The sequence below is a fragment of the Lepus europaeus genome, chromosome 9, assembly GCF_033115175.1.
Source record: "Lepus europaeus isolate LE1 chromosome 9, mLepTim1.pri, whole genome shotgun sequence".
Lineage (NCBI taxonomy): Eukaryota > Metazoa > Chordata > Mammalia > Lagomorpha > Leporidae > Lepus > Lepus europaeus.
In genome coordinates this window covers 31,072,187-31,099,438 of record NC_084835.1, presented here as the reverse complement: position 1 = coordinate 31,099,438, position 27,252 = coordinate 31,072,187, and the positions used below count along the sequence as shown (strand labels likewise).

The 27,252-nt window shown below is 40.3% G+C and overlaps 1 protein-coding gene across 1 annotated transcript in view; it reads left to right on the top strand.

The window, feature by feature from the left end:
* Positions 1–27,252, top strand: part of DNAH12 (dynein axonemal heavy chain 12) — a 215,349-nt gene that overhangs the window by 154,929 nt on the left and 33,168 nt on the right. The window contains exons 55-61 of the mRNA XM_062200177.1: positions 7,971–8,185; positions 8,904–9,096; positions 10,389–10,581; positions 14,159–14,331; positions 16,854–16,994; positions 25,359–25,517; positions 25,695–25,839. Of these exons, the coding sequence (XP_062056161.1) occupies positions 7,971–8,185; positions 8,904–9,096; positions 10,389–10,581; positions 14,159–14,331; positions 16,854–16,994; positions 25,359–25,517; positions 25,695–25,839 (1,219 nt within the window). The remainder of the gene's footprint in view (positions 1–7,970; positions 8,186–8,903; positions 9,097–10,388; positions 10,582–14,158; positions 14,332–16,853; positions 16,995–25,358; positions 25,518–25,694; positions 25,840–27,252) is intronic.

Here is a 27,252-nt window from a genome sequence, read left to right as displayed (position 1 = left end):
TCCTAGAACCCGAATGTTGGGTTTTTTAAGAGTATCCTGTAGATTCCTGACAGTATTTTTTAGATTTCTGATTTCTTCTTCTTTTCTTTGATTTGATTGTTTCCTTTCCTGTTCTCTGTCTTCTAAGTCTGATATTCTCTCTTCTGCTTTGTCCATTCTGTTTTTAAGACTCTCTAATGTGTTTGTCATTTGATCTATTGAATTCTTCATTTCATTATGATTTCTCATCACTATCACCATTTCTTGTTCCACTAGTTGTTTCAATTCATTTTGATTCCTCCTTAATATTTCATTTTCACGAGAGAGATTTTCTATCTTGTCCATGAAGGATTTCTGTAGTTCAAGAATTTGTTTTTGAGAACTTCTTAATGTTCTTATCAATTTTTTGAGATCTGCTTCTTGCATTTCTTCAATCTCCTCATCTTCATAATCTTGAATTGGGGTGTCTTTTTCATTTGGGGGTGTCATAGTGTCTTCCTTGTTCTTGTTACCTCGGTTTTTGCGTTTGTTGTTTGGCATGTTGGAGATATTTGGTTTCTTCACTGTGGTGTTTTTTCTTGTTACACTATGGCTCTATATTAAGTGGACTGTCTGCTTTCAGTGGAGCCTTAGAGGCTTGAGATGAGTGTGGACTGAGAGCTGTGTTTGGTTCCTCAGTGTTGAGGGTGTGTCAAAGATGACACTCCCAGGTTTGGTGTGGTAAATCTCTCTCTTTTTTGATTCAAAAGGGAAGTAATTCCGCACAGCTGAATGTAATTGGAGGTAGTTAGCAGGCAAATGATATACCCACAGGAGCCAGAGATCGGAAGCTCTTTCCCAAGGACCACACAGGGAATCTCTGCTGCCCTCAGTGAGGGCTCCAATTCTCCTGCAATCTCCCACTGGGTTGCCAAGTTAGATGCTAATCTCCTGTTATTTCACCCCTCCCCCCAGAGTCAGGTTTTTCTGCTAGGCTCAGGGCTGGTGCAGACCTGAGGTCGCCCTGCTTATGACGTATGTCCAAAATGGCGCCTGCTCTGTCTTGCTCGCCTTTGAGAGGTGAGCGGAGAGAGAGAAACTCGTGTCCGTATCGGTCGCTTTTTTTTTATTTTTTTCCTCTCTCTCTTCTAGTTAGCCTGGTGAACTTTTCCCCACGAAGTTTCAAGCCTCGTTCCCTCTAGCCTCCTCTTTCCGCTTGCCCGCTGTTGTCTCGGGCTATTGTGGTTCGGCTCACCTCGCGTTCCAGTGCTGGTGCGTTGAGTCTGCTGCTGGTGTCCCGAACTTGGGCTCCCACGCTCTCCACGCAGGTCCACTGTGAATCTCTAGTTCCGGAAGAGTTTCCTATGCTGTTTCATCCCCTACTCTTCCTTGACCCTGCAGTATCTCCACTTATATTAACCTGTCTCTCTCTCCGGACTAATAGTGTGCTCCCTGCCTATTCCGCCATCTTGCCGCCTTAAAAACAGATTTTTATTTACTTATTTGAAAGGCAGAGTTACAGAGAGGCACAGGCAGACAGAAGAGGTCTTCCATCTGCTGGTTCACTCCCCAAATGGCCATGATCCCGTGGAGCGGGGCTAATCTGAAGACAGGGGCCAGGAGCTTCTTCCAGGTCTCTCATGAAGCTGCAGGGACCCAAGGACTCGGGCCAACTTCTACTGCTTTCTCAGACCATAGCAGATAGCTGGATCAGAAGTGGAGCATGGGCAGGCGCCGTGGCTCACTTGGTCCTCCGCCTGCAGTGCTGGCATCCCATATGGGCGCTGGTTCTAGTCCTGGTTGCTCCTCTTCCAGTCCAATTCTCTACTGTGGCTCGGGAGAGCAGTGGAGAATGGCCCAAGTGCTTGGGCCCCTGCACCCTCATGGGAGACCAGGAAGAAGCACCTGGCTCCTGGCTTCGGATTGGTGCAGTGCCAGCCGTAGTGGCCATTTGGGGAGTGAACCAATGAAGGAAGACCTTTCTCTCTGTCTCTCTCTCTTACTGTCTATAACTCTGTCAAATAAATAAAAATAAAAAAAATTATTTAAAAAAGTAGAGCAGCCAGGACTCAAACTGTCACCCATATGGGATGCCTGCACTGCAGGAGGCAGCTTTACCCACTACGCCACACCGTCACCTGGGGAGATACTCTTGATTTTTTACATGCATGAGGTTGTATTTTAAGTGCCTAAATCCTCACAGTATCCTCTGATGTGGTTATTATGATTATTGCTATTATTATTATACTTTACAGATAAATAAATTGAAGCTGAGAATGATTTAATTATTTCAAAATGAGCAAGAAAACTGAGCAAATAAATAATGAAATCAAAATTTGAACCCAGGCAGTTTAATTTCCAAATCCTTGACATTTTTTTTTAATTTACTTGAAAGAGAAACCAACAGTGTGAAGGATAGAGTGATAGACAGATCTTAAATCTACTAGTTCATTTCCCAAATGGACCCAACACCGGGTTTGGGCCAGGCAGAAGTCAGGATCCGGTAACTCCATCCTAGTCTCCCATATGGGTTGCAGTGGCCATCTTCTGCTTCCTTCCCAGGTACACTAGCAGGGAGCTAAATAAGAAGTAGAGCAGCAGTGGAAGATGGCCCACGTGCTTGGGTCCTTGCCACCTACATGGGAGACCTGGATGGAGTCCCAGGCTCCTTGCTTTGGCCTGGCCCAACCCTGGCTGCTGCAGCCATTTAGGAAGTGAACCAGCAGATGGAAGATCAGTTCGTTCTCTCTCTCTCTCTCTCTCTCTCTCTCTCTATATATATATATATATATATATATATATATATATATATATATATATAAAATTTCCCACCACCCTCCCTGTCCCCTTTTTCTCTCTATCCCCCTGTTTCTCTCCCTCTTCCTCCCTCCCTCTCTCTGTAACTCTGCCTTTAAATGAAAACATCAATCTTTAAAACAGAAGAAGAAATGGAATAGCCAGGACTCAAACCAGCACTTCTATGTGGGGTTTAACCTATTGCACCACAGCACCAGCCTCCAAGTCCTTGCTACTAATATCTGCACTGGAGTGAAATATAGGAGAAGATACCACACTCGGTGACCTTAAAACTATAATGTAAACCTTCCATCTTTTCTCCATCTCTAGTTTGCAGCAGTTTGACATGTGCAAGTGTGTCTGAGCATGGATGTGTAGGTTCTTATCTTGATGGTTCATCCTGATTGAGGTACTCTGAGCTTCTAAGATCTATCTCGTTTTCTCCCTCTTATCTTTCTGGGATTCCAATGTCAAATTTATAGTTTTATTTGGTATTGTCCCATAACTATTGAATGCTTTGTTCTGCTTTTTTGGTTTTAATTATCTATTTGAGAGAGAGCTTCCATCTGCTGGTTCACTACCCAAATGGCCACAGTGGCCAGGGCTGAGCCAGGCCTAGGCAAGGAGCTAGGAGTTTCTTCCACATCTCCTAAGTGGGTAGCAGGGTCCTGGGCCACTCTCCACTGCTTTTACCAGGCCATTAGCAGGCAGCTGGATCGGAAGTGGAACTGGCAGGATTCGAACCAGTGCTGTATGGGATGCTGGTGTTGCAGACTGCAGGCCCACCCATTAAGCCATAGGGCCAGCCCCTTTGTTCTGCTTGTAACCACTTTTTTTTTTTCCTTTTTGGTTTCAATCTGGTTAATTTCAATTAAACCATCTTCAAATTGGTAATTCTGTTAGCTTATTCTCTACCCAATTATACAGAGTCTACACACAGCCCTTGAAAGGAACTCTTTATTTATTGATTGATTTGAAAGGCAGAGTGACAGGCAGAGAAGGAGAGAATCCTCCATCTGGTTCACTCTCCAAATGCCTACAACAGCCAGGCTGGCTCAGGCCAGAGTTAGGAGCAAGGATCTCTATCCAGGTCTCCCAAAATGGCAGCAGGGTCACAAGTACTTGAACAATCATCCACTGCCTCCCAGGCACGTTCTCAGGAAGCTGGGTTGGAAGCAGAGACAGGAGTTGACCCCAGGCTCTCTGATATGGGATGCAGGTTCCCAAGCAGCAGGTTAACCTCCTGTGCCACAAGGGCCTCCTCTCACTTAACTGTTTGTTATATCTTCCATGATTCTGCTTGGGCACAAGCACCTTCAGGCCTGTGGTTCACCTTTTCTGCTAACTTTTTTTTCCCACTTGTTTTATTTATATAAAGTGAACACATTTCCTGTATTTCATATTCACAGATTTAGGAGCGTAGTGACACTTCCCTCCCTCCTGCCCATACTCCCGCCCTTCCTCTTCCTCCCTTTCTCTTTGTTTCTTTTAATTTTTACAATGACACTTTCAATTTATAATCATAGCTTAACCCTCCACTAAGTAAAGAATTCAACAAACAGAAGAAGAAATAAAAATGCTATAAACAATAATCAAATCTCCAACTTCAATTTTTCTCATATACATTATGTTTTTTCACATTTTAAATTTTTTAAATTCATATCTATTTCCAGCATTCAGCATTTGTGTCATCACTGAGTCTATTTCTGTTGGTTTATCTCTTGAAACTGGGTTTTTATTTTTTTCTTTCTTATTTAGAGACCTCATTATTTTGTTTTAAGATTTATTTATTTATTTGAAAAGCAGAGTGGCAGGGAGAGAGGCAGAGAGATCTTCTATCCTCTGGTTCACTCCCCAAATGCCAACAGCAGCCAGACTGGGCCAGGCTGAAGGCAGGAGCTGGGAGCTTCTTGGCAGGTGTCCCACATGGGTGGCAAGGGCCCCAAGTACTTGGGCCATCCTTTGCTGCTTTCTCAGGTGCATTAGCCAGCATCCCATATGGATCCAAACTGGAGCAGCCGGGACTGGAACCAGCTCTCTGATATGCGATGCCATTGTTGCAGGTGGCAGCTTGACCTGCTGTGTCACAACTCTGTCCCCTCATAATATATGACTGAGAGCCAGGTATCATGGATCTAACAATAGAGACTGAACTAACTGGCATTTACTCCTGGAAATGAACGTGCCTGTTCTTTCATATTGTTAAGGCAGAGATTTGGGTCAATATAATTCCCCAGTCTGGCTGTGGTGGGTCTGAGACAGGAGTTTACCACCCCTCTCTCAGGAGTTAAGAGATGCTCGTTGGAAAAGAGTGGTACAGGTTTAATGTTTTTGTCAAGATGTTTTCCTGCCTTTCCCCCAGGGGTGGAGGGTTTTTTGCCCTTATCATAGCTTCAATGTGTGTTTTACTTCTGGGATTCTCAGGTATATTAATCGCCAAAATAATTTTAAATTTCCCTGCCTGGCATTTTCTTGGCCTTATAGCTGGTATAAATTTCTAAATTTATAAGACATAGACAAACAACTACAGATTCTTAGGTCATACTCTGTCCCAGCCAGAAATGGGACAAGAATAAAAAAAATTTCCTCCTTCTCTGCTCATGCATAGTGTTGGAATTTTTCTGTCCATTATCTAAGTCGTTGGTGTGTTTCAGCTTAATGCAAGGGCCTCAGGTCTAGTCTCCTGCCACATGTGGGGAGAAGGAAGCGCTGGGTTTTAACACTGCCACTCTTCCCAAGTCAAGCCATCAATTTAGCTAAGGAACTTTTGTCCTGTATTTCAGTTGTGCCTGTTTCTGGTCCCTGTGTTTTTCTGTATTTACTATGTGTCTTTGAATGGATGCTTCAACTTACCTATGTATTTAAAATAAGGTCATGTTGGGTAGGCACTGTGGTGCAATAGATTAAGCCCCTACTTGGGGCTTAGAGCTCCTGGGGTTGAGTCCTGCCCCTATTCTGATCCAGCTCCCTGCTAATGCACTTGAGAGGCAGCAGATGACGGACGGCCCAAGTGGTTGGGTCCCTGTCAGCCGTATGGAGATCCAGACAGTGTTCCTGGCTTCTGGGCTTCACCCTGGCCTAGGCCCAGCTGTTGTTCGCATTTGGACAGTGAACCAGTAGATAGAAAGTCTCTCACTCTCTCTTATCTCTTCTTGCTCCTCTCTCTGTCACTCTGCCTTTCAAATAAATAAAGCTTTCTTTAAAATAACAATGTTATGGGTCCAGTGCTATGGCACAGCAGATTAAAGCCCTGGCCTGAAGTGCCAGCATCCCATATGGACGCTGGTTCTAGTCCCAGCTGCTCCTCTTCTGATCCAGCTCTCTGCTATGGCCTGGGATTAGCAGTAGATGAAGTTTCTGGCTCCTGGCTTCGGATCGGCACAGCTCCGGCCATTGTGGCCATCTGGGGAGTGAACCAGTGGATGGAAGACCTCTCTCTCTCTACCTCTCTCTGTAACTCTGTCTTTCAAGTAAATAAAAATCTTTTAAAAAATAGAAAATAACAATGTCATGTTTTTTTGTCAGTACTATGTAGAAGGAGACGTTTTCTATTTAGCCAGTCATGATGCTGCTGGGATCATAGTTCATAATCAGTCATTACGCTTATTCCTCATAATTTCTGGAAATGTGTCTGTTTATAATGTTGTGCAGTAGGTTCCAGCAGTGCAGGCTCAGTGTCAGGATAATTGAGTTCCAATTTTCCTCCAGCGCATTCTGTTTTGAGATGTAGTTGAGTGAGTTGATTGAATGCCTCAGTAGCCCTGTCTGTAAATAGGGACAATAACTCCTCCTCCTTCAGGAGCGCTACTGAGGAAAGACTTAGCACATGGTCAATGCTTGATGTATTTTAGCTTCTATAATTATCTTTTTTTTTTTTTTTGACAGGCAGAGTGGACAGTGAGAAAGAGATACAGAGAGAAAGGTCCTCCCTTGACATTGGTTCACCCTCCAATGGCCGCCGCGGCCTGCGCGCTGATCCGATGGCAGGAGCCAGGTGCTTTTCCTGGTCTCCCATGGGGTGCAGGACCCAAGCACCTGGGCCATCCTCCACTGCACTCCCTGGCCACAGCAGAGAGCTGGCCTGGAAGAGGGGCAACCGGGACAGAATCCGGCGCCCCGACTGGGACCAGAACCCGGTGTGCCGATGCCGCTAGGCGGAGGATTAGCCTATTGAGCCGCGGTGCCGGCCTATAATTATCTTAAATACCTCATTTTACCTTTGTGTCTTGAATTCTGATTTTGCTTATGTTTTGACCATGATGAAAATACTGTGCTCACTCTTTTTTTAGTGTTTGTTCATACATCACCATGGCTACTTAACAGCAAAATTGTGGGTTTCCTAATGACTCATACATTCTTGAACACAAAGTCCTTACTAACTTTGGAACAAAACTCCTAAATAGATTTCAAATATACACCACACTAAACTTGGACCTTTAGTCTGTGGTTCCCCTTACAACCTGAGGAGATCCTTTGTAAGCTCATGGATTATTTGTTTTAAATTCTTAATAACTCTTTATAGTACTGTTTTTCATATTATATTAGTAGAGGCCATATTAAAAATGACTATGGGCCAGCGCCACAGCTCAATAGGCTAAAATCCTCTGCCTGCGGCGCCGGCACACCAGGTTCTAGTCCTGGTCGGGGTGCTGGGTTCTGTCCCAGTTGCTCCTCTTCCAGTCCAGCTCTCTGTTGTGGCCCGGGGAAGGCAGTGGAGGATGGCCCAAGTGCTTGGGCCCTGCACCCGCATGGGAGACCAGGAGAGGCACCTGGCTCCTGGCTTCAGATCAGCGCAGCGCACCGGCTGCTGCAGCCATTGTGGGGTGAACCAACAGAAAAGGAAGACCTTTCTCTCTGTCTCTCTCTCTCTCTGTCCACTCTGCCTGTCAAAAAAAAAAGACTATGAAGACAGTGTGTTAGATTGGGAAGGGCATGGCCCACACTCACAAGGTCCTACTTCTAACAATGAACTGGATTTGGGATCTCAGAACCTTGGGACAAGTACTCCCTGAGACTCAATTTCTTTATTTGGAAAAAAAAAAATAATAAAACTTCTCACTGTTCCTCACAGAACTTTTGCAAGGTTAATCCTGAGAACGTGTAGAATGTTTCATATTTGCAGAGCTTGGTGATGACGTTTACTGTTGAAGTTGCATGCTGGTGCAGCCACCTCCACATGTGTATATCCCCTGCAAATTTCTCTCATTATATTCTAGGCCCTTAATGATTGACCCCCAGGGACAAGCCAATAAGTGGATCAAGAACTCTGAGAAAGACAATCAACTTAACGTTATTAAACTATCAGACGCAGACTACATGAGAACATTGGAGAACTGTATTCAGTTTGGAACTCCGCTTTTGTTGGAAAATGTTGGCGAAGACTTGGATCCATCTTTGGAGCCCTTACTACTCAGACAAACTTTTAAACAAGGTAGAAGACAATTAATATTAGCTGGTAGGACTGAAAGATGTCTGAATTATTGTCTTTGAGGCGTGAATGAAAATCATGACATAAATATAGTAGGGTTAATAAAGCAGAACTTGTATGTCATTGTTATGAGAGAAAGGACTCGTTGGAATGCTCTTGGGAATGCACTTTGGCCAGATATTCTAAGATAAACACCTTGCCCTGTCTGCATTACCCTAACTACTATTACCTAGACTACTGTTAAAACATAAAAAACAGGAAGCCAACCTCATAAGTTCTTGTCTTGTGACCAGTGACCACACAAAGTCCGTTATTGTAAAGGGTAATGGTGAACAAGGGCCAGAGTTGAGCTTAGGTAAACATTGCCCAGCTTATAACTTTATGCATATAAAAGTTGTATCAATACAAAGTTCCAATACCTTTTCGAGCTTTAGTCATATATATATATTTTGGAATCATAATTAAAAATTAATGGTGAAAGCAGAGTCAAAGGAATCTTGATTTACAAAATCCCATTATAATCCAGGAAAATGTTCCTTGCTGTGCCAGATTAGTTCTGCTGTATCATTGCTTATTTGCCTCTGTGTCTGTGACTTTTACCATGCTTTTTCTATTTCGAATTACTTTTGGATCCTTTATTTGCAACCTAAGCAAGGCCTTAGAATTAATCACAGGTAGGGGACTAAACTTACTTACTATGTGTTTGTTTTCTGACATCTAGGTGGCATTGATTGCATGAGACTTGGTGAAGTAATCATTGAGTATTCCTTTGACTTCAAATTTTATATCACCACCAAACTGAGAAACCCTCATTATATGCCAGAGCTAGCCACAAAGGTGTCTTTGCTGAATTTCATGATAACTCCAGAAGGACTTGAAGATCAATTACTTGGTATTGTTGTTGCCAAGGAGAGGTATGTGTTTTCTTATGTGCTTCCAGATGATCTAGAAAGGAGCATTTTTATAAGCCATTGATAGTTTTGTGGTTATTTTAAGGCTGTCAAATTTTATATTTTGTTATTATGAATAATTACATAATTATCCTTCCTATAGGATACATAATAATTAGTTTTCCTGTTACAAGTAAGTTAAACTCTAACCATGTTCTATTGGGCTGTTAGTAGTAAGTTTCAGATTACATGCCATGACTTCTGACTTTTATCCGATTAAGCCAAAAAAATTCACACCTAGGAATCTGCTATGCATGCAATCAGCAGTGCATTACAAGACTTGGACACATGATATTAATGAAATAAGAAAAAGCTTAGGATAAGGAGGGAAAAAACAGGATACAAACTATATACAGTATAGGAAATATTTTATTTAAAAAAGCGATGGATAGATAGATATCTATATATTTTAAAATGTGAAAAAATTTGGGAGGGAATACACCAGAATGTTAACAATGATTATCCCTGAGGTGATGAGATTATAGGTAATTTTATTGTTTTAGTTATCCTTAATTATTTTTTCATTACTACTATTAATCATGTTTCAAATAAGAAAAAAGAGTTATGATGTATGAAAGGGCCACCAGTAAAGAACTGCTTCTGGAAGGAAATCTTTGATTCACCTGAAGCTTAGTATAACATTATCAAGTTGTCTATGACCTGAAACAAAATTTGAGAAAAAGTATGTCACCATGAGGTGATTTTGCTATTTTGAACTTGTAAATCTCATTGTAGAGTATCTAAGAGAGAGCCATGTCATAACATATTCAATAACCTGGTGGACTGTGTGATTTGGAAGTTTCATCCCATCTTTGTTTATTAAGACATAAGTGCCAATTTTGCCTTTCTCTTGAATAGCCAATTATATAACTAGTTATACTTTTTATCCTTGTTATTATAGAAAAGATATGGAAAAAGAGACTTGATGGCAAAATCAAATATTGGATAAGTTTTATATTCTGAATTTTTCTCCAGTATACCATATAGATAAATCTAATGTATCCTTAGACTTAATATAGCAGGTGATTGCTACATTTAACATGTATGTAACTAATACTTTTTTGCTTAAATTTCTCAGATTATTATTTATATGCATGTATTTTCCCTTAAGTTATGATAAAAGAGATCATAACCTTATTCTATGTTATATATCCTCAAAATTATTTAAATGTCTACAAAATTGTGGTATGTAATATTGAGAAATATAAATTGGATAAAGAGCTACAGATTTAAATGGAGTATTTTTGCCTTTTTAGACCAGAATTAGAGGAGGAACGAAATGCTCTTATTCTTCAGTCTGCAGCTAATAAGAAGCAGCTTAAAGATATAGAGACAAAAATTTTAGAAACATTGTCATCTTCTGAAGGGAACATTTTAGAAGATGAGAGTGCAATTAAAGTCCTAGATTCTGCCAAAATGATGTCCAATGAAATATCAAAGAAGCAGCAGGTAAAAAACAAATCCTGGGAACCTTCTGATTCTTAAGATTCTAATTTGCTCTCCATCCCTGAGAAAAGTGCTATGGTAGGCTTTACCAGAAAAAAAAAAAATTGATAAAGTACTGAAACACAGACAGCTCACTTAAAACCCGAAAGAGATTATCTTAACAGTGAATGGTTCAAAACCCACTCTGGTCTATGCTGTATCCATACACAAACAAAGAAACTTAGAATGAAGCTTTAAAAATATATATTTATTATTACTGGGTAAGTGAGCAGTCTAGTCAAGTTCATTCAGATTGTAGTTGATGCTTCACCTAAGAATTGAGTTTGAGAATGCGCCTTTCCTCTGTTTCTGGTTGGGGTTTGGAGCCTGCAGAAGTAGTTGCTGATGAAGTGGGTTCTAGGAACCAGTAGGAATGTTCTTCTTGCATGGCCTTGTCATTTGCTTGCCAGGGAGAAGTATGAGAGCTGAGAGTGATAGTGGAGGGAGGGAGGCAAGTCGTCTACAATTACTGAAAATTCAAGCACAGGTGCTTAGCCTAGTGATGAAGGTGCTGTGTCTCCTATCAGAGTGCCAGAGTTTGATACCTGGTCTTTTCTCCTTGCTCGAGCTGCTGGCTAGTGCAGACCTTGGGAGACAGCTGTAACAGCTCCAGTGATTGGGTTACAGCCGTGTAAGTGGGAGCCTTGGACTGAGTTCCCGGCTGCTGGCTTTGGCTTTCGCTTTGGCTTCAGCTTTAGCCCAGCATTTGAGGGAGTGAACAAGCTATGGAAGCTCGCTCTTGCCCTCTCTCCCTCCCTCCCTTGCAAATCAATAAACATATTTTTAAAAAGAAAATTCATCTAACACAGCCAAATGATATTTTTATATTATTTCTCTTCTTTATGAAGTCATGCAGTGCTGTAGGCAGATGAGGCCTTATCTACCAATTGCGTTTCGCACTCCATAGTTGAGAAAACTAGGATCCAAAAAAGCTAGGTGACACCCACGTTCCTACATTGAACTAATGCAGAGTGACATCTGTAGGCTAACTTTACTGATTTCCAGACTTTTAATCCTCCTTGGCCTACACAGTGAACTAGATACTCCTTCACTTGGGAGTAATTAAAAAATAAAAAGAAACCTAAAAAGAGACTGCACTCATCAAAGAGTAGCCCCCTGCCACCCCCCCCCCCCACCCTAATCCACCTCTGCCCCAGGCCCGAGGGTTTTCAGAAGGGCTTTGTGCGTGTATATGAGGGCAGTGATGATTACTGGTCAGGTGCATTGTTTTTTGTTTTTGTTTTCATCCCAGGAGAGCCAGAGGAGTAGGATCTCTTGGAGTCATAGAGTCACGTGTCACTGAAGGAAGGGGAACGATTGCTTGGTTAGGCGAATGTCAGCGTGCACCTCCAAAAGCATGGATGGGATCCCCTAGTACATGCCCAGGCTATATGGCATATCCAGTGGCTTCTAGACTATAACCTGTCCAGCCAGGCTGAAGCCAGGAGCTGAGAATTCACTCCAGGTCCTCCTTGTGGTTATCAGGAACCCAATCACTTGAGCCATCACCTGCTGCCTCCCAGGAAGTTGGAGCCAGAAGTCAGGGCCAAGAACAGAAGCCTGGTACTCCAGTGTGGGACATGTTAACCACTTGGCTAAATACTTCCGTATCCAGAGGGATTTTGGATTGACTTAACCGGGCTCTGGCTCTATCCTCGCCAACTGATTGAATGAGCCCTGAACAGCCTCATTCTGACTACAGAGGCACATTTATCCAACAGAGTCTGTGGACAGTGGTGCCAGAGCAGAGAGTGTTGGTTGGAGTGGAGGCTTAAAGGTTTGTTCCTGGGGCCAAAACTGTGGCATAGTGGGTGAAGGCTCTGCCTGCAGTACCGGCATCCCATATGGACACCAGTTTGAGACCTGGCTGCTCCACTTTTGATCTAGCTCTCTGCTATGGCCCGGGAAGGCAGTGGAGGATGGCCCAAGTGCTTGGGCCTCTGCACCTGCATGGGAGACCTGAAGGAAGGTCCTGGCTCCTGGCTCCTGGCTTCAGATGGGCACAGCCCTGGCCATTGTGGCCAGTTGGGGAGTGAACCAGCGGATGGAAGACCTCCCTCCCTCCCTTCTTCCCTCCCTCTCTCTCTCTCTCTTTCTCTCTCTGCCTCTCCTTCTCTCTCTGTATAACTCTGACTTTCAAATAAATAAATAAATCAAAAAAAAAAAAAAGGTTTGCTCCTGTAGAACATCAGCCTATCAGATGGAGTTGTCAGTTGAAGAGTGGTAATCCCCTAAGAAGTTTCACTTTTGGAGTTGAATATCTACATTCCTCTTGTCTAAAAAAGGTAAACATATGAGAACCTAGTTGAAAAATTACTTTTTAAAGATTATTTATTTGAAAGGTAGAGTTACAGAAAGGCAGAGAGAGAGGTCTTCCATCCTCTGATTGACTCCCCAGATGACCACAATGGCAGGAGATGCACCAATCTGAAGCCAGGAGCCAGGACCTTCTTCCAGGTCTTCCATGTGGGTGCAAGGGCCCAAGGACTTGGGCCATCCTCCACTGCTTTCCCAGGCCACAGCAGAGAGTTGGATTGGAAGTGGAGCAGCCAGGACTCTAACCGACGTCCATATGGGATGCTGGCTCTGCATACCAGGTCTTTAACCTGCTATGCCACAGTGCTGGCCCTGAAAAAGCAAATTCTTGATGTCTAAAACTAGCAGCTAACAGATAGTTTTTGAATACTATTCCTGCTTTAGTGGACCTTGTGCTGGGTCCCATCACAGGTGTGCATCTGCATACTTGCTCCCTAATTCTCTCTGTTTCTTTCTTTTAGAATAAAGTGGGTGAATGAGAATAGTAGGCACATGTCATAATCAGGCGAGGAATAAAGAAAGACAGCCCTGGACTTTCTTTTTAAAGATTTATTTTATTTATTTGAAAGACACAGTGGCAGAGAGAGAGAGGAACAGACAGAGATTGTCTCCTGATTGCACCAGATCTCATCTGATCTCAGAAGCTGAGCAGGGCTGGGCCTGATTAGTACTTGGATGGGAGAGAGCTCTTCCAACCGCTGGTTCACTCCCCAAATGGCTGCAATAGCTACAGCTGGCTAGAAGGAAGCTAGGAGCCAGGAACTTCCTCTGGGTATTCCACATGGGTGCGGGGGCCCAAGCAGTTGGGCCATTCTCCATTGCTTTCCCAGGTACATTATCAGGGAGCTGGATCAGAAGTGGAGCAGCCAGGACTTGAACCATTGACCAATGGGATGCTATCACTGCAGGAGGCGGCTTTATCCTCTATGCCACAATGCTGGCCCCCATCTGTGGTGTTTCTAATCTGTAAAGCTTAGAGATCAAAGTGTTGCTTTTCCCCCCCTTTCTTCTGCCTTCATTCTCTCCTTCTTCTCCTTCCCTCTCTAGTATTTCCTTCTTTGCTTTTTTCCTAGTTTTCACATCATAAAGTCCTTTTTTGTAAATGATGCTTACCTTTATGTAACTTTGTCAGTGAGTTAGGGAATATTTTTAAAATGAACCTCATCATATGAAAACTATGTAAATCAAATTCCTTATTTTTCAATCTTGATTTTTCTTGTCCCAGGTTGCAGAAAAAACAGAGCTCAAGATAGCAGAGTCTCGAGAAGGCTACAGGCCCATTGCCAAGCATTCGTCCGTGTTGTTCTTCAGCATCGCAGACCTGGCGAACATCGACCCCATGTACCAGTACTCTCTCACCTGGTTTGTGAGCCTGTACATCAACTCCATTCATGTCAGGTAGTGTCTCGCGCCACTCTTCCTCCCTAGATTGGATACGCACCGTCCTTTCCATTTAAAAATGTAACTTACATTTCTTATTACTAATATACTATATGTTGATTATAGAATATTAGACATACGGAAAGGGAGGGAAGGGCAAGAGAAAGGAGGGAAGGAGAGATAGAGATAGACCCAGAGAGAGAGAGAAGGGAGGGAAGGAGGGAGAAGAGGAGGAAGATAAAGCTTCCTTCCTATTTTAAGTTGTTTTGCATAAGACCTAGGCTTACAGGGATTAGCTTTAATCCTTTTCTTCCCTCTCTGTTAAATATTTCGATAAGGCTCATACTTTCCTTTTGTTGGAAAATCCAATTTATATCTTTCCCCAGCCTTGAGGTCTCCTTAAGTCGGCACTCCCACTTTTGTGTGTTGACAGTTGGCTAGATAATTTCCCTATAGTTCATTCATGAATGTATACAGATTTGGGAGTCAAACAATTCAGGGATTAAATCTCAGTTCTTCCACACTGAGCTGTGTTTTACAGGCAAGCCTGTTCACCTTTCTGTAACTGTTGCAGTTTTTCTGATCAATACAATAAGGATAATGATAGTATTGACCTTCGAGGATTATTTTGAGAATTAAATAATACTTGGAAAGTGTTTAGAACAGTGTCTGAAATATAGCAGCTGCTATACTTGAGAGGTAAAATTAAAATATGAGTTGACCTTACCATGAGTGCTATAACAACTTTCTTACAGGTCATACAATATTGGTGGGATTTTAACATAGCTACTTTGGAAGTTCCTCAAGGTATTAAACATAGATTTGCCATATGATCCAATGGTGCCACTCTTAGGTACATGATCAAGAGAATGGAATGTGTCCACATTTTTAATAAAAAATTATATTCAAAGTGATTTGAGTTGGCTTTTTTACTCCTCCAGTGTGGTGATGTTTGTTCATATGAAATACATTTAGAGTCACTCATTTATTTTTATGTTTCATTTTAGGGTTTTCTCACATCCTTGTTGATGTCCTTTAATTTTGTTGTAAGTTTGAGTACATAGATCATTAATAATGCAAAAATCAATCCTGTACAGAAACGTGGACACACAGCTGTGCCCTCCCCTCACCCCCACCCTGATGTCCCATTCCCAATAGTGGAAACAAATAGTGCTTGCTAAAAATCAAACTTAATTCTAAGATAAGTGTGGATTCAGTCAATGCAATTATAAGAAACTGTAGAGATCACATGTACCCTTTACCCAGTTTCCCTGAGGATGACATTTCTGAGCACCTACACAGCCCGGATGCTGGATACCAGTTCAGCCAAGACACGCAATATTTCTACCACCAAAGGGTTCCAGTACTGCCATTCTGCAGCTGTGACTCTCACCGCCTCCAGAGCCCTGGGCAACCACTACTCTGTGCTCCATTCCGTCCTGTACAGGGAAACACATGGCATGTAACTTTGGGGGCCTGGCTTTTCTCACTCAGCATTTCCCTGGGAAATCACCCGGGTTTTTATGTCTATCAATAGTTTGCTCCATGTTACTGCTGGGAAGTATTGCGTATTACACGTGTACCATGATTTAATCATTCACCTGCTGGAGACGTTTGGATTGTGTTTGATTTCAGGCTATTACAGAGTAAACTGCTGTAAACATCTGTGCACATGCATTTTTTTTTTCAAATATCACTTTTCATGTCTCTGAGAGAAACACTTCAGAGAGCAAGTGCTGGGCCATGTGGTAGTTGCTTGTTGAGCTTTTAAAAAAAAAATTGCCAAGCTGTTTTCCAGAGTGGCTGCTTCACTTTACAGTCACAGGAGTACATGTATTGGATTTTTCAAAATGAACTTAAAAAAATAAAAACAATTCATGTTTATTGCAAGAATTTTAAAAATATAAAGAAGAAAATACCACTCAGAACCCCTCTAATAATAATCAGCTTGGTCCATATGTTTTCCAACTTTACTCATTTTTAACATGTATAGATCTTTGGATTCTGTGCTTCTTCAGGGCAGGCAAATGTTTCTTAATTTTTTGCTTCTTAAGTTTCCCTGCCTAGCATAGAATCTCACATTAATAGGAGTTCAATAGGGTTGTGTAAGCTAACTGATTTTTTTTCCTCAGGCACTTTTGGATAGAATGCGAAACTTAGATTTTAAAAACAGAGAAATAGTACAAACTGTATTTCACTTTCTCACAGCATTTTACCTTATTTTTCAAAATGTTTTATTTTGAAGTGATTAGAGGTTCTTAGAAAGTTGTCCAGAGAGGTCCCATATACCATTCACTTGGTGTCTCCAGTGGCGACGTCTTGCAGAACTGTAACAGCATCACAGCCCTAGAAATCGACGTTGGTACTATGTGTAGAGCATTTTCAAACTTCACCAGTTCACACATATTAATGTGTGTGTGTGTGTGCTTTCATATGTTTTTTAGAGTGAATACTTTGATAAAGTAAAAGCAACTTATATGTTTATTCATGTTATTTTGTTTTGTTTGTCGATATATTTTCTCTTTTTTCCTACCTTTTAGTAACAAATCAAAAATTTTGGAAAAGCGCCTACGATATTTAAATGATCACTTCACCTACAACTTATACTGTAATATATGCCGATCACTATTTGAAAAGGACAAGCTGTTATTTTCCTTTTTATTATGTGCCAATCTTCTTCTGTAAGTTACTGTTTCTTAATTTTATTATTTAAAAAATCTCCCTGGAGAATATAATCTGTAAAGATGGCTTTTCACAGAATGATAAAATATTTTACACTTTAATACTTAATCCTATCCATGTGATCATTTTAACATTTAAACTGCTATTTTTACCACCAAGCTTAGGGGGATTTGGGATCCCATGACAAGTTTTTAAACTGTGCACTTAGAAATAAGTTTGTAGGAATGTATGCAGGACTAAATAACTTTACAGTTACAAGCTTCGTACACTTCACAATTACAACTTTAGGAACATGGTGATTCTTCCTGCTGTGCCCCACCTCCTACCCTTCTGCCTCCTCCCTCTCTTATTCCCAATCTTATTTTTTTTACTAAGATATATTTTCAGTTAACTTTATATACATATGATTAACTCTGTTAAGTAAAGAGTTCAACAAATAGTATGGAAAAAAAAGAAACCTATTCCTCAGTAGTCAAGACAAGGACTTGTTCAAAGTCATTGCTTCTCAAAGTGTTAATTTCACTTCTACGGATTGCCTTTTAGGTGCTCTTTTAGTTATCACAGGTCAGGGAAAACATATGATATTTGTCCCTTAGGGACTGGTTTATTTCACTAAGTATAATGTTTTTCAGATTCATTCTTTTTTTTTTTTTTTTTTTGCCAATAACCAGATTTCATTTTTTTACCACTGTGTAGTATTCCATGGTGTATATATCCCATAATTTCATTTTCCTGGCTAAAGTTGATGGGCATTTGGGTTGATTCCATGTCTTAGCTATTGTGAATTGAGCTGCAATAAAAATGGAGGTGCAGGTAACTCTTTCATATGCTGATTTCATTTGCCTTAGATAAATTCCCACGAGTGGATTAGCTGGGTCATATGGTAGGTCTATATTCAGATTTCTGAGTTATCTCCATACTGTCTTCCACAGTGGCTGCACCCGTTTAAATTCCCACTAACAGTGGAATACGGTGCCTTTTTTCCCACATCCTCACCAGCATTTGTTGTTTGTTGATTTCTGTATGAAAGCCATTCTAATGAGGGTGAGATGAAACCTCATTGTGGTTTTGATTTGCATTTCCCTGACAGGTAGTAATCCTGAGCCTTTTGTCATGAGTCTGTTGGCCATTTGGATTTCCTCTTTTGAAAAATGTTTAAGTCCTTTGCTAATTTCTTAATTGGGTTTTTGTGTTGTTTTCATGGAGTTTCTTTATCTCTTTGTAGATTCTGGTTATCAATCCTTTATCAGTTGTATAGTTTGCAAATAATTGCTCCCATTCTGTCAGTTGCTTCTTCACTTTGCTAAGTGTTTGTTTTGCTGTGCAGAAGCTTCTCAATTTGATGTAATCCCATTTGTCTATTTTGTCTTTGATTACCTGTGCCTCTAGGATCTGTCCCAAGAATTCTTTGCCTATGTCAGTGTCTTGCAGTGTTTCCCCAATGTTTTTTAATAATTTGATGGTATCAGATCATAGATTTACGTCTTTAGTCCATTTGGAATGGATTTTTGTGTAAGGTGTAAGGTATGGGTCTTGCTTCATACTTCTGCATCCTATCATGCATACTTACACATGATCCAATTTTCCCAGCACCATTTGTTGAAGAGACTATCCTTTCTACAGGGATTGCTTTTAACTCCTTTATCGAAGATAAATTGATTATAGATGCTTGGATTGGTTTTTGGCGTTTCTATTATGTTCCATTGGTCTGCTCATCTGTTTTTGTACCAAAACAAGGCTGTTTGATTATAACTGCCTTGTAGTATGTCCTGAAATCTAGCATTGTGATGTCTCTGCCTTTTTCTGTTGTTGTTTTATAAAGTTGCTTTAACTATTCATGGTCTCCTGTGTTTCCATATGAATTTCAGCATCATTTTTTTGTATATCTGAGAAGGATGTCTTTGGTATATTGGTTGGTATCACACTGAATCTATAAATTGCTTTCAGTAGTATGGACATTTTGATGACATTGATTCTTCCTATTCATGAACATGGGAGATTTTTCCATTTTTTTTTCTATCTTCTTCTGTTTCTTTTTGTAATATTTTGTAATTCTGATCATAGGGATCTTTGACATCCTTGGCTAAATTTATTCCAAGTTACTTGATTTTTTTTTTGTAGCTATTATGAATGGAAATGATCTTAGGAGTTCTTTCTCAGTTGGTGATGGCATTTTCTTTGTATACAAAAGCTGTTGATTTTTGTGTATTGATTTTATAGCCTGCTACTTTACCAAACTCTTCTATGAATTCCAATAGTCTCTTAGTGGAGTCTTTTGGATCCTCTGTATATAGAATCATGTCATCTGCAAATAGGGATAGTTTGACTTCCTCCTTCCCAATTTGTATCCCTTTGATTTCTTTTTCTTGTCTAATAGCTCTGGCTATAACTTCCAGGACTATATTGAATAGCAGTGGTGAGAGTGGGCATCCTAATCTGGTTCCAGATCTCAGTGTGAATGCTTCCAGCTTTCTCCATTCAATAGGATGCTGGCCGTGGGTTTGTCATAAATTGCCTTGATTGTGTTGATAAATATTCCTTCTATACCCAATTTGCTTAGAGTTTTCATCATAAAAGGGTGTTGTATTTTATCAAATGCTTTCTCCACATCTATTCAGATAATTATATTATTTTTATTCTTCAATTTGTTAATGTGATGTATCACATTGATTGATTTGCGAATGTTGAACCATCCCTACATACCAGGGATAAATCCCACTTGTTCTGGGTGAGTGATCTTTCTGATGTGTTGTTGGGATTTGATTGGCTAGAATTTTGTTGAGGATTTTTGTGTCTGTTCATCAGGGAAATTGGTCTGTAATTCTTTTGTCTGTTGTATCTTTTTCAGGTTTAGAAGTGAAGGTGATGAATGCTTCACAGGATTGGGAATGATTCCCTTCCTTCAATTTGTCTTGAATAGCTTGAGAAGAATTGGAGTTAGTCCTTTAAATGTCTGGTAGAATTCAGCAGTGAAGCCATCTAGTCCTGGGCTTTTCTTTGTTGAGACTTGCTTTATGGCCTAGCATGTGGTTAATCCTAGAGAAAGTTCTATGCACTGGTGAGAAGAATGTGTATTCTGTGGCTCTAAGATGAAAAGCTTTGTAGATATGTTAGGTCCATTTGCTCTATAGTGTTGATTAACTCTGTTGTTTCATTGCTGATTTTCTGTCTGGTTGATCTGTCCATTGCTGAAAGTGGGGTATGTCTCCCTTTAGGTCCCTTAACATTTCTTTTAAATGGCCAAATGCCCTGTGATTAGGTGCATATAATTTTTTAAGTGCAGCACACAATTTCCGCTCCTGAGCTTTCCCTCGGGTTGTATGGAATTCTCTACATCTGCCTGTCTGTTAACCGTAAGCCCTCATTACTGATGCATCTAAGAAGAGATGTTGATTTTCAATGTGTTGAACTCCTTGAAAGCTGGACCAGAAACCAAAAGTCTCATGTCATTTTATAAACTTTATTTTAAATTTATTTCAAGTTTTCTTGTCTGTCTTCTTTGTAGTTCTAACTTCCTTTACTCTACATGTGGTGATTAACATGCATCCTTAATAGCAGTCTAATTATTTTTACTACTTTCACCTTCTTATCAGACATGCAAAGGTTTAGAACATTTTAGCTTCATTTACACTCTGTTAGTTTACTTGGTATTCTTCCTCTATATTTTAATGTTCTCTATTTCAAACTCTACAATACACTTTTATCATCTACAAAATAAATCTTGGTATAAATTCCTTCTCCCTCCAGCCCCCACCATGCTACTTTGTTGCCATTAACTCCCTTTTTCAGGTTTACAGGCCAGTCTGCCTGTAAAGCACTCTTCAGATTTCATCTGGTCTGTCGCTGCCGGTTGTGAGTTCTCTGCTGTGTGAAAACATCTTTGTTTTACTTTTATTCTTGAAGGATATTTTTGTAGCACTTTGAATTTATTTGATATTTTAGCACTTAGAAACTGTTCATTATTTCTAGCTTCCTTTATTTCACTTGTTCTTCTTATGAAAATAAGATGCTTTTTATCTTACGTTTCTTTTAAGCTACCTGTTTTCCTTAGTTTTAGAGGCGTTAGTATTATGTGCCTATTATATTACTCTTTTAAACTGATGCATAATTTAATTTTTTACAGAAAGAATTATCAAAGACTAAATGTTAATTTGATGAATTACTACAGTGAGCAACCCTATGTAATTAAACCTAGTCCAAGAAATAGAAATTACCAAATATTCCAAAAGTTCCCCTTAAAGATTTTTTAAAGATTTATTTATTTATTTGAAAGTCAGAGTTACAGAGAAAGAGAAGGAGAGGCAGAGGGAGAGAGGTCTTCCATCCTCTGGTTCACTCCTCAAATGGCTGCAAGGGCTGGAGCTGCATCAATCCGAAGCTAGGAGCCAGGAGCTTCTTCTGGGTCTCCTGTGCAGATGCAGAGGCCCAAGCACTTGGATCGTTTTCTACTAATTTCCCAGGCCCTAGCAGAAAGCTGGATCAGAAATGGAGCAGCCTGGACTCAAACTGACACCCATATGGAATTCTGACACTGCAGGCGGCGGCTTTACCCACTACGCCACAGAGCCTCCTTGCCTCCTCCCAGGAGTAACCACCATATTAACTTCTAATAATTTGCTTTTGATATATTCTGCTTGGGATTCATTGAACTTTGATAGCAACTATTTTAAGAATAGTCAGGTTTTTTTTTTTTCAGATATTGCTTCTGCTTCATGCTCTCTCTTCTCTAGTTATACATTTCATTTATTCAGACTTTATTATCTATTATGATTCTTACCCTCTCTTCATTGTTTTCTATCCCTTTGCCTCTCAAAGCTTTATGCTCCTAATTCAGTAATTCTCTCTCAAATATATATAATCCACCATATAATCCATATGTTTAATTCTGAACTTGTAAAAATAAGCAAATACTTGCTTTACTTTTTTTCCTTTCATACACAGAGGTAATAAACTATAGGTGCACTTTAGCATTTTTTCCTATTAGTATTCTAAACATCACTTGAAAGATATCTTACTCTTTTTTCAGCTTTATTGAGGTACCATGCTACTCATCCATTGTAAGAATACAGTTAGATATTCTTAGTACATTTGCACAGTTGTGAAACCATCACCAAAATCCAAATATGGAACATTTCCATCATGTCAAGAAATTGCCTTTGGCCCAGAAATCCAGTTCCCACTCCCACTCCTAGTGCCAGTAAGCAACAGTCCGCTTTCTGTCTCCACGGTTTGCCTGTTTTAGAACTTTGATTAATGAGACTTAACTGCAATGTGCCCTGGAAAAGAATATGCATTTTGCTGTTTTGCAGTTAAGTGCTCTATGCCATGCAAATCTATAAGTATTCTATGTCCCTGTTGATTTTCTGTCTACTTTTTCAATCAGTTGTTGAGAGGTATTGGAATCTCTATTGAGATTTCTTCTTGAAATACTATTAATTTTTCCTTGTGTTAAGATGCATGTATAAAAGCTTAGGGCTATTAAATCCTCTTGAAAATTTGACTTTACTCTTTTCATTCCTGATAACATCATTTCTCTGAAGTTTACACTGTCTGATATGATAGTCTTTGCAGATTTCTTTTATTTTAAAGATTTATTTATTTGAAAATCAGAGTTAAACAGAGAGAGGAAGAGACAGAGAAAGAGATCTTCCACCTTTGGTCATTCCCCAAATGGCTGCAGTGACCAAGCTTGGGCCAAACTGAAGCTGAGTCGGACAGAAGCCAGGAGTCAAGGGCTTTTTCTGGATCTCCCACGTGGGTGTCAGGGGCCCAAGAACTTGGACCATCCTCTGCTGCTTTCCCTGGCACATCAGTAGGGAGCTGGACCAGAAGTGGAGCAGCTGGGTGTTAATGCAGTGCCTATATGGGATGCCAGCATCATAGGTGGTGGCTTAACCTGCTGTGCCAAATTACTGACCCCTCCAGATTTCTTTGAATTACTGTTAGTATAGTATATTATTTTCATTCTTTTACTACTAACTTATTTATGTCTTTGTGTTGTACATAAACTATTTTTTGTTTATGTCTCTGTATTATAGATAAATTATGTAGACAACATGTAGCTAGTCTTGGGTACTTTATCTAAACTTATTATCACTACCTTTTTTAAAAAATTTTTTTTTACAAACTTCTTTTTATTTATTTAAGAGATAGAGTTACAAATAGAGAGAGGGAGAAACAGAGAGAAAGGTCTTTGATCTGCTGGTTCACTCCCCAAATAGCCTCAATAGTTGGAGGTGGGCCAGACCAAAGCCGTGAGCCAGGAGCTTCTTCTGAGTCTTTCACACAAGTACAGGGGCCCAAGCACTTGGGCCATCTTCCACTGCCATCCTAGGCTACAAGCAGGAGCGGCCAGGACACAGCTGGTGCCCATATGGGATGCTGGCACCACAGGTGCATTCTTAGCCTACTACACCACAGTGCTGGCCCCTTATCACTACCTTTTAATGGAAGGTGTAGACCAATTTCATTTATTGTGATGATAGATGGGATGGTGTTTTAAAATACCTTGAAATATTCAGTTTTCCTATCTGTTCATTTTCTGCTTAATATATTTTAATGATTAAATTTTTTTCTCCTTTGTTCTTCATTAGGAATTTTTGTTCTGTTATGTTAGTGATTGCTTTACAGTTATGGTATATATTCTTGACTTACTGTTTTCAGTTAAAATTATACGACTTCAGAGAACTGCCATTTAGCTTGGTAGTTAAGATGCCAGCTTCCACACTGGAGAACTTGCATCTACTTTCTAGCTCTGGCTCTTGCTAATGCAGACCTTGGAATCCATCAGTGATGGGTCAAGTAATTGGGTTCCTGCCACCTGTATGGGAGACCTGGATTGGGCTCCCATTTCCCTACTTAGACACTGGTCTGGCCATGGCTATTGTGGGCAACTGGGGAGTGAGTTAGTCAACAGAAGCTCTCTATTTGTCTCTGCTTCTTAAGTTTAGAAAACTATACTATTTCATATATATAACATTAGAAATATAGTTGCATTATATTTTTGTAGTATATACTGGGTTATTATTCTTGTACTTCACACAAATGTGAAGTATAAGAAACATTAAAAATTATACTTCATTATTTTTATGTACATTTTATGTTGTAAGTATAAAATGTTTTATTTCTGTTTCTCCTCTCCTAGCTTTGTTTTATTTTTGTCATTTTGTTGCAAGTCTTATCAACTCCACAGAACACTGCTATTATTTTGTCTAAATACCCGATTATCTTTTAAAAAGATTTAAACAATAAGAAAAAACAGTATATTTACCCACATGCTTATCATTTCTAGTATCCTTTATTCTTTTGTGTAGATTTAGATTTGTATCTATGTGACACTTCCTTTAATACTTCATGTAGTATAGGCTTTTCTAAGTTCTGTACATATGGAAAGGAAATGAGTGAATTTTTGTTGCAGTTTTTGAATTTTATCATTAGAAGTTGCACGTGGTTCTTTTTAACATGGCCTATTTTCTTCACTATGTTCATGGGTTTTTTTAACTCTTTCAGCATGTTTATAATAACTTTTGTAGCATTCTTGTCTGTTAATTGTAATCTCCGTCACTTTTATCTCTGTACATTAACTGATTTTTCTCCCCATTATGCTTGTTGTGAACTGTGTTAGTATGCTTTACTTTTTGAGGTAGCTAAATTACTAATGGATTAATTTGATTTCAAGGCTTATTTTTAAGCTTTCTTATGGCCATCTTAGTCTTAGACCAGATTAACTGTATTGCTAAGGTGATTCCTGTCATGTCACTAGTGAATTCCCGTGATGTTCAACCCAAATTGAACTCTGGTTGGCGAGAACTTGGGTCTCCCAAACCTGTGTGATCCTAGGGAACATTCAGTTTCCAGCTTCCCAGCCAGTCTTTGCCTGACCTCCAGGAGTTCTGCCCTACTATTTGTGCCTTGGCACTTGTCAGCAGAATCAATAAAACATCATGGAAACTTCCAGAACCCATTTCCCCATTCACTACTCTCCTCTCTGTAATTCTGCACATAGGTTCCAGCCACCACAGCCCTCCTTAATCTGTAGTGTCTGTCTGTCAACTCAGCACCACTGCCAAGCTTAGATTTTGGTCACCTCCTGCTGTAGTCTGGAAAGAGCCTTCAGGCAGACAGCGAAGAGAATCCTAAGAGTCCCCTTCCATGTCTCTCTTCCCTCAGGGGCCATAGTTCTGTACTGACTACTGTACAATTTCTAAAAGCAGTTGTTTTGTTAATTTTGTTCTCTTTTCCAGTAGTTTGCAGCAGGAGAGTAAGTGTAGTCCTGGTTATACCATCCAGGCCATAAAAGCAGAAGTCAATGTCGTTCATCTGAAAATCAACAATTTATAGTGATTTTTATTTTGGGAATACAGGGCAAGGAAAGAGATTGAATACCAGGAACTGATGTTTCTTTTAACTGGAGGAGTAAGCCTTAGGAGTGCAGAGAAAAATCCCGACCCAACTTGGCTACAGGATAAAAGCTGGGAGGAAATTTGTCGTGTAAACGAACTTCCCGCCTTCAGAGGACTCCGGTAATTATTTACATGGGATGATTTAGCCTTGAATAGTGATGGGTAAATTTGTTATCTAGTGATTTTTTTTTCCTTCAAAATAACCTTATAGCTGTCTTGTTTATTTCCTTGCCTCAACACTCTTTTTTAAAAGTTTTCCCACTGAAAAGAATAATTATTAAACTTTTTTTCCATTAGAAATCATTTTTGTGACCATATACAGGAATGGCGGGATATCTATGACAGTAAAGAGCCACACAATGCTAAATTTCCATCACCAATGGATACCAAGCTCAATGAGCTACAGAAAATAATAGTTCTTCGTTGCTTAAGACCTGATAAGGTAAAAGACAATGTGTTCTATTTTGAACCCTAATACTTTGCCATTTGTGAAGAAGTAGGCTTAAAACTATAGTCATGTGCTTCCTAACAACACTTTGGCCACTGACAGCTGTCATTTACAAGGAAGGTCCCATAAGATTATCAAGCAGCCGAAAATCCTACCACCTAGCAGCGCCACAGCTGTCATAATGTCGGAGTACAATCTGTTACTCACATGTTTGTGGTGACAGTGGTATAAACAAACTTCCTGCACTGCCATGATAGCGTTATAATTATGTATGGTACGTTATACTTGATCATGAATGATTGGTTTTCATCACTGTTTTAGAGTATAGTCCTCTGGAACAGACATGCTATCTGTAAAACAGCCTCAGGCAGGTGCTTGAGGAGGTGTCCAGAAAAACACATTGTCATTGAGGATGACAGCTTCATCTGCCCTGGACCCTGCACACATCGCAGTAGTCAGTAAAGAGCCAAAGGCATTGTTATGTAGATTTCTGCATCCTTCTCTGGGATGCTTCCCTTATAATTGGGATTCTACAACTTCCTGGAGCCTGGCCTCCTTGAATTGTTTCCTGTCTTCCCCGTTCAGCTACTCTGCTTTGATCCGCTTTCCATAGCACTGCCTGGTCCATAGTTCGGAATACACCTCCAAAAAGAAAGCTAAGTGAAGAGTAGAATTCAGTTCATTTTCTTTTCACCACGGCCTACACCACCTGTTGTGCAATGTCAGAAAATGGTTGTGTTACTCATTTTGCCCATTTTAAATTTATTTATGGTGAGAAAGTAAATGTGGTTCCTGTAACTCCATCATGGGTAGAAGCAGAAGCAGATGAGAAAATCTTTGACACGTCAGGATTTTATTATTTTGAACATGCACAAAAATATTTATACAACTGAGGTAAGGACATTGATACCAATGTTCATACAATCAAGAAAGGGAATTGAGGCCGGCGCCGTGGCTCAACAGGCTAATCCTCCGCCTTGCGGCGCCGGCACACCGGGTTCTAGTCCCGGTCGGGGCACCGATCCTGTCCCGGTTGCCCCTCTTCCAGGCCAGCTCTCTGCTGTGGCCAGGGAGTGCAGTGGAGGATGGCCCAAGTGTTTGGGCTCTGCACCCCATGGGAGACCAGGATAAGCCCCTGGCTCCTGCCATCGGAACAGCGCGGTGCGCCGGCCGCAGCGCGCTACCGCGGCGGCCATTGGAGGGTGAACCAACGGCAAAAGGAAGACCTTTCTCTCTGTCTCTCTCTCTCACTGTCCACTCTGCCTGTCAAAAATAAAAAAAATAAAAATAAAAATAAATAAAATAAAAAAAATAAAATAAAATAAAAAAATAAAAAAAAAAGAAAGGGAATTGTGATAGCACAAAAGGAAACATTATAAATAGAAAACAAAAAGCTATGTTCATCCG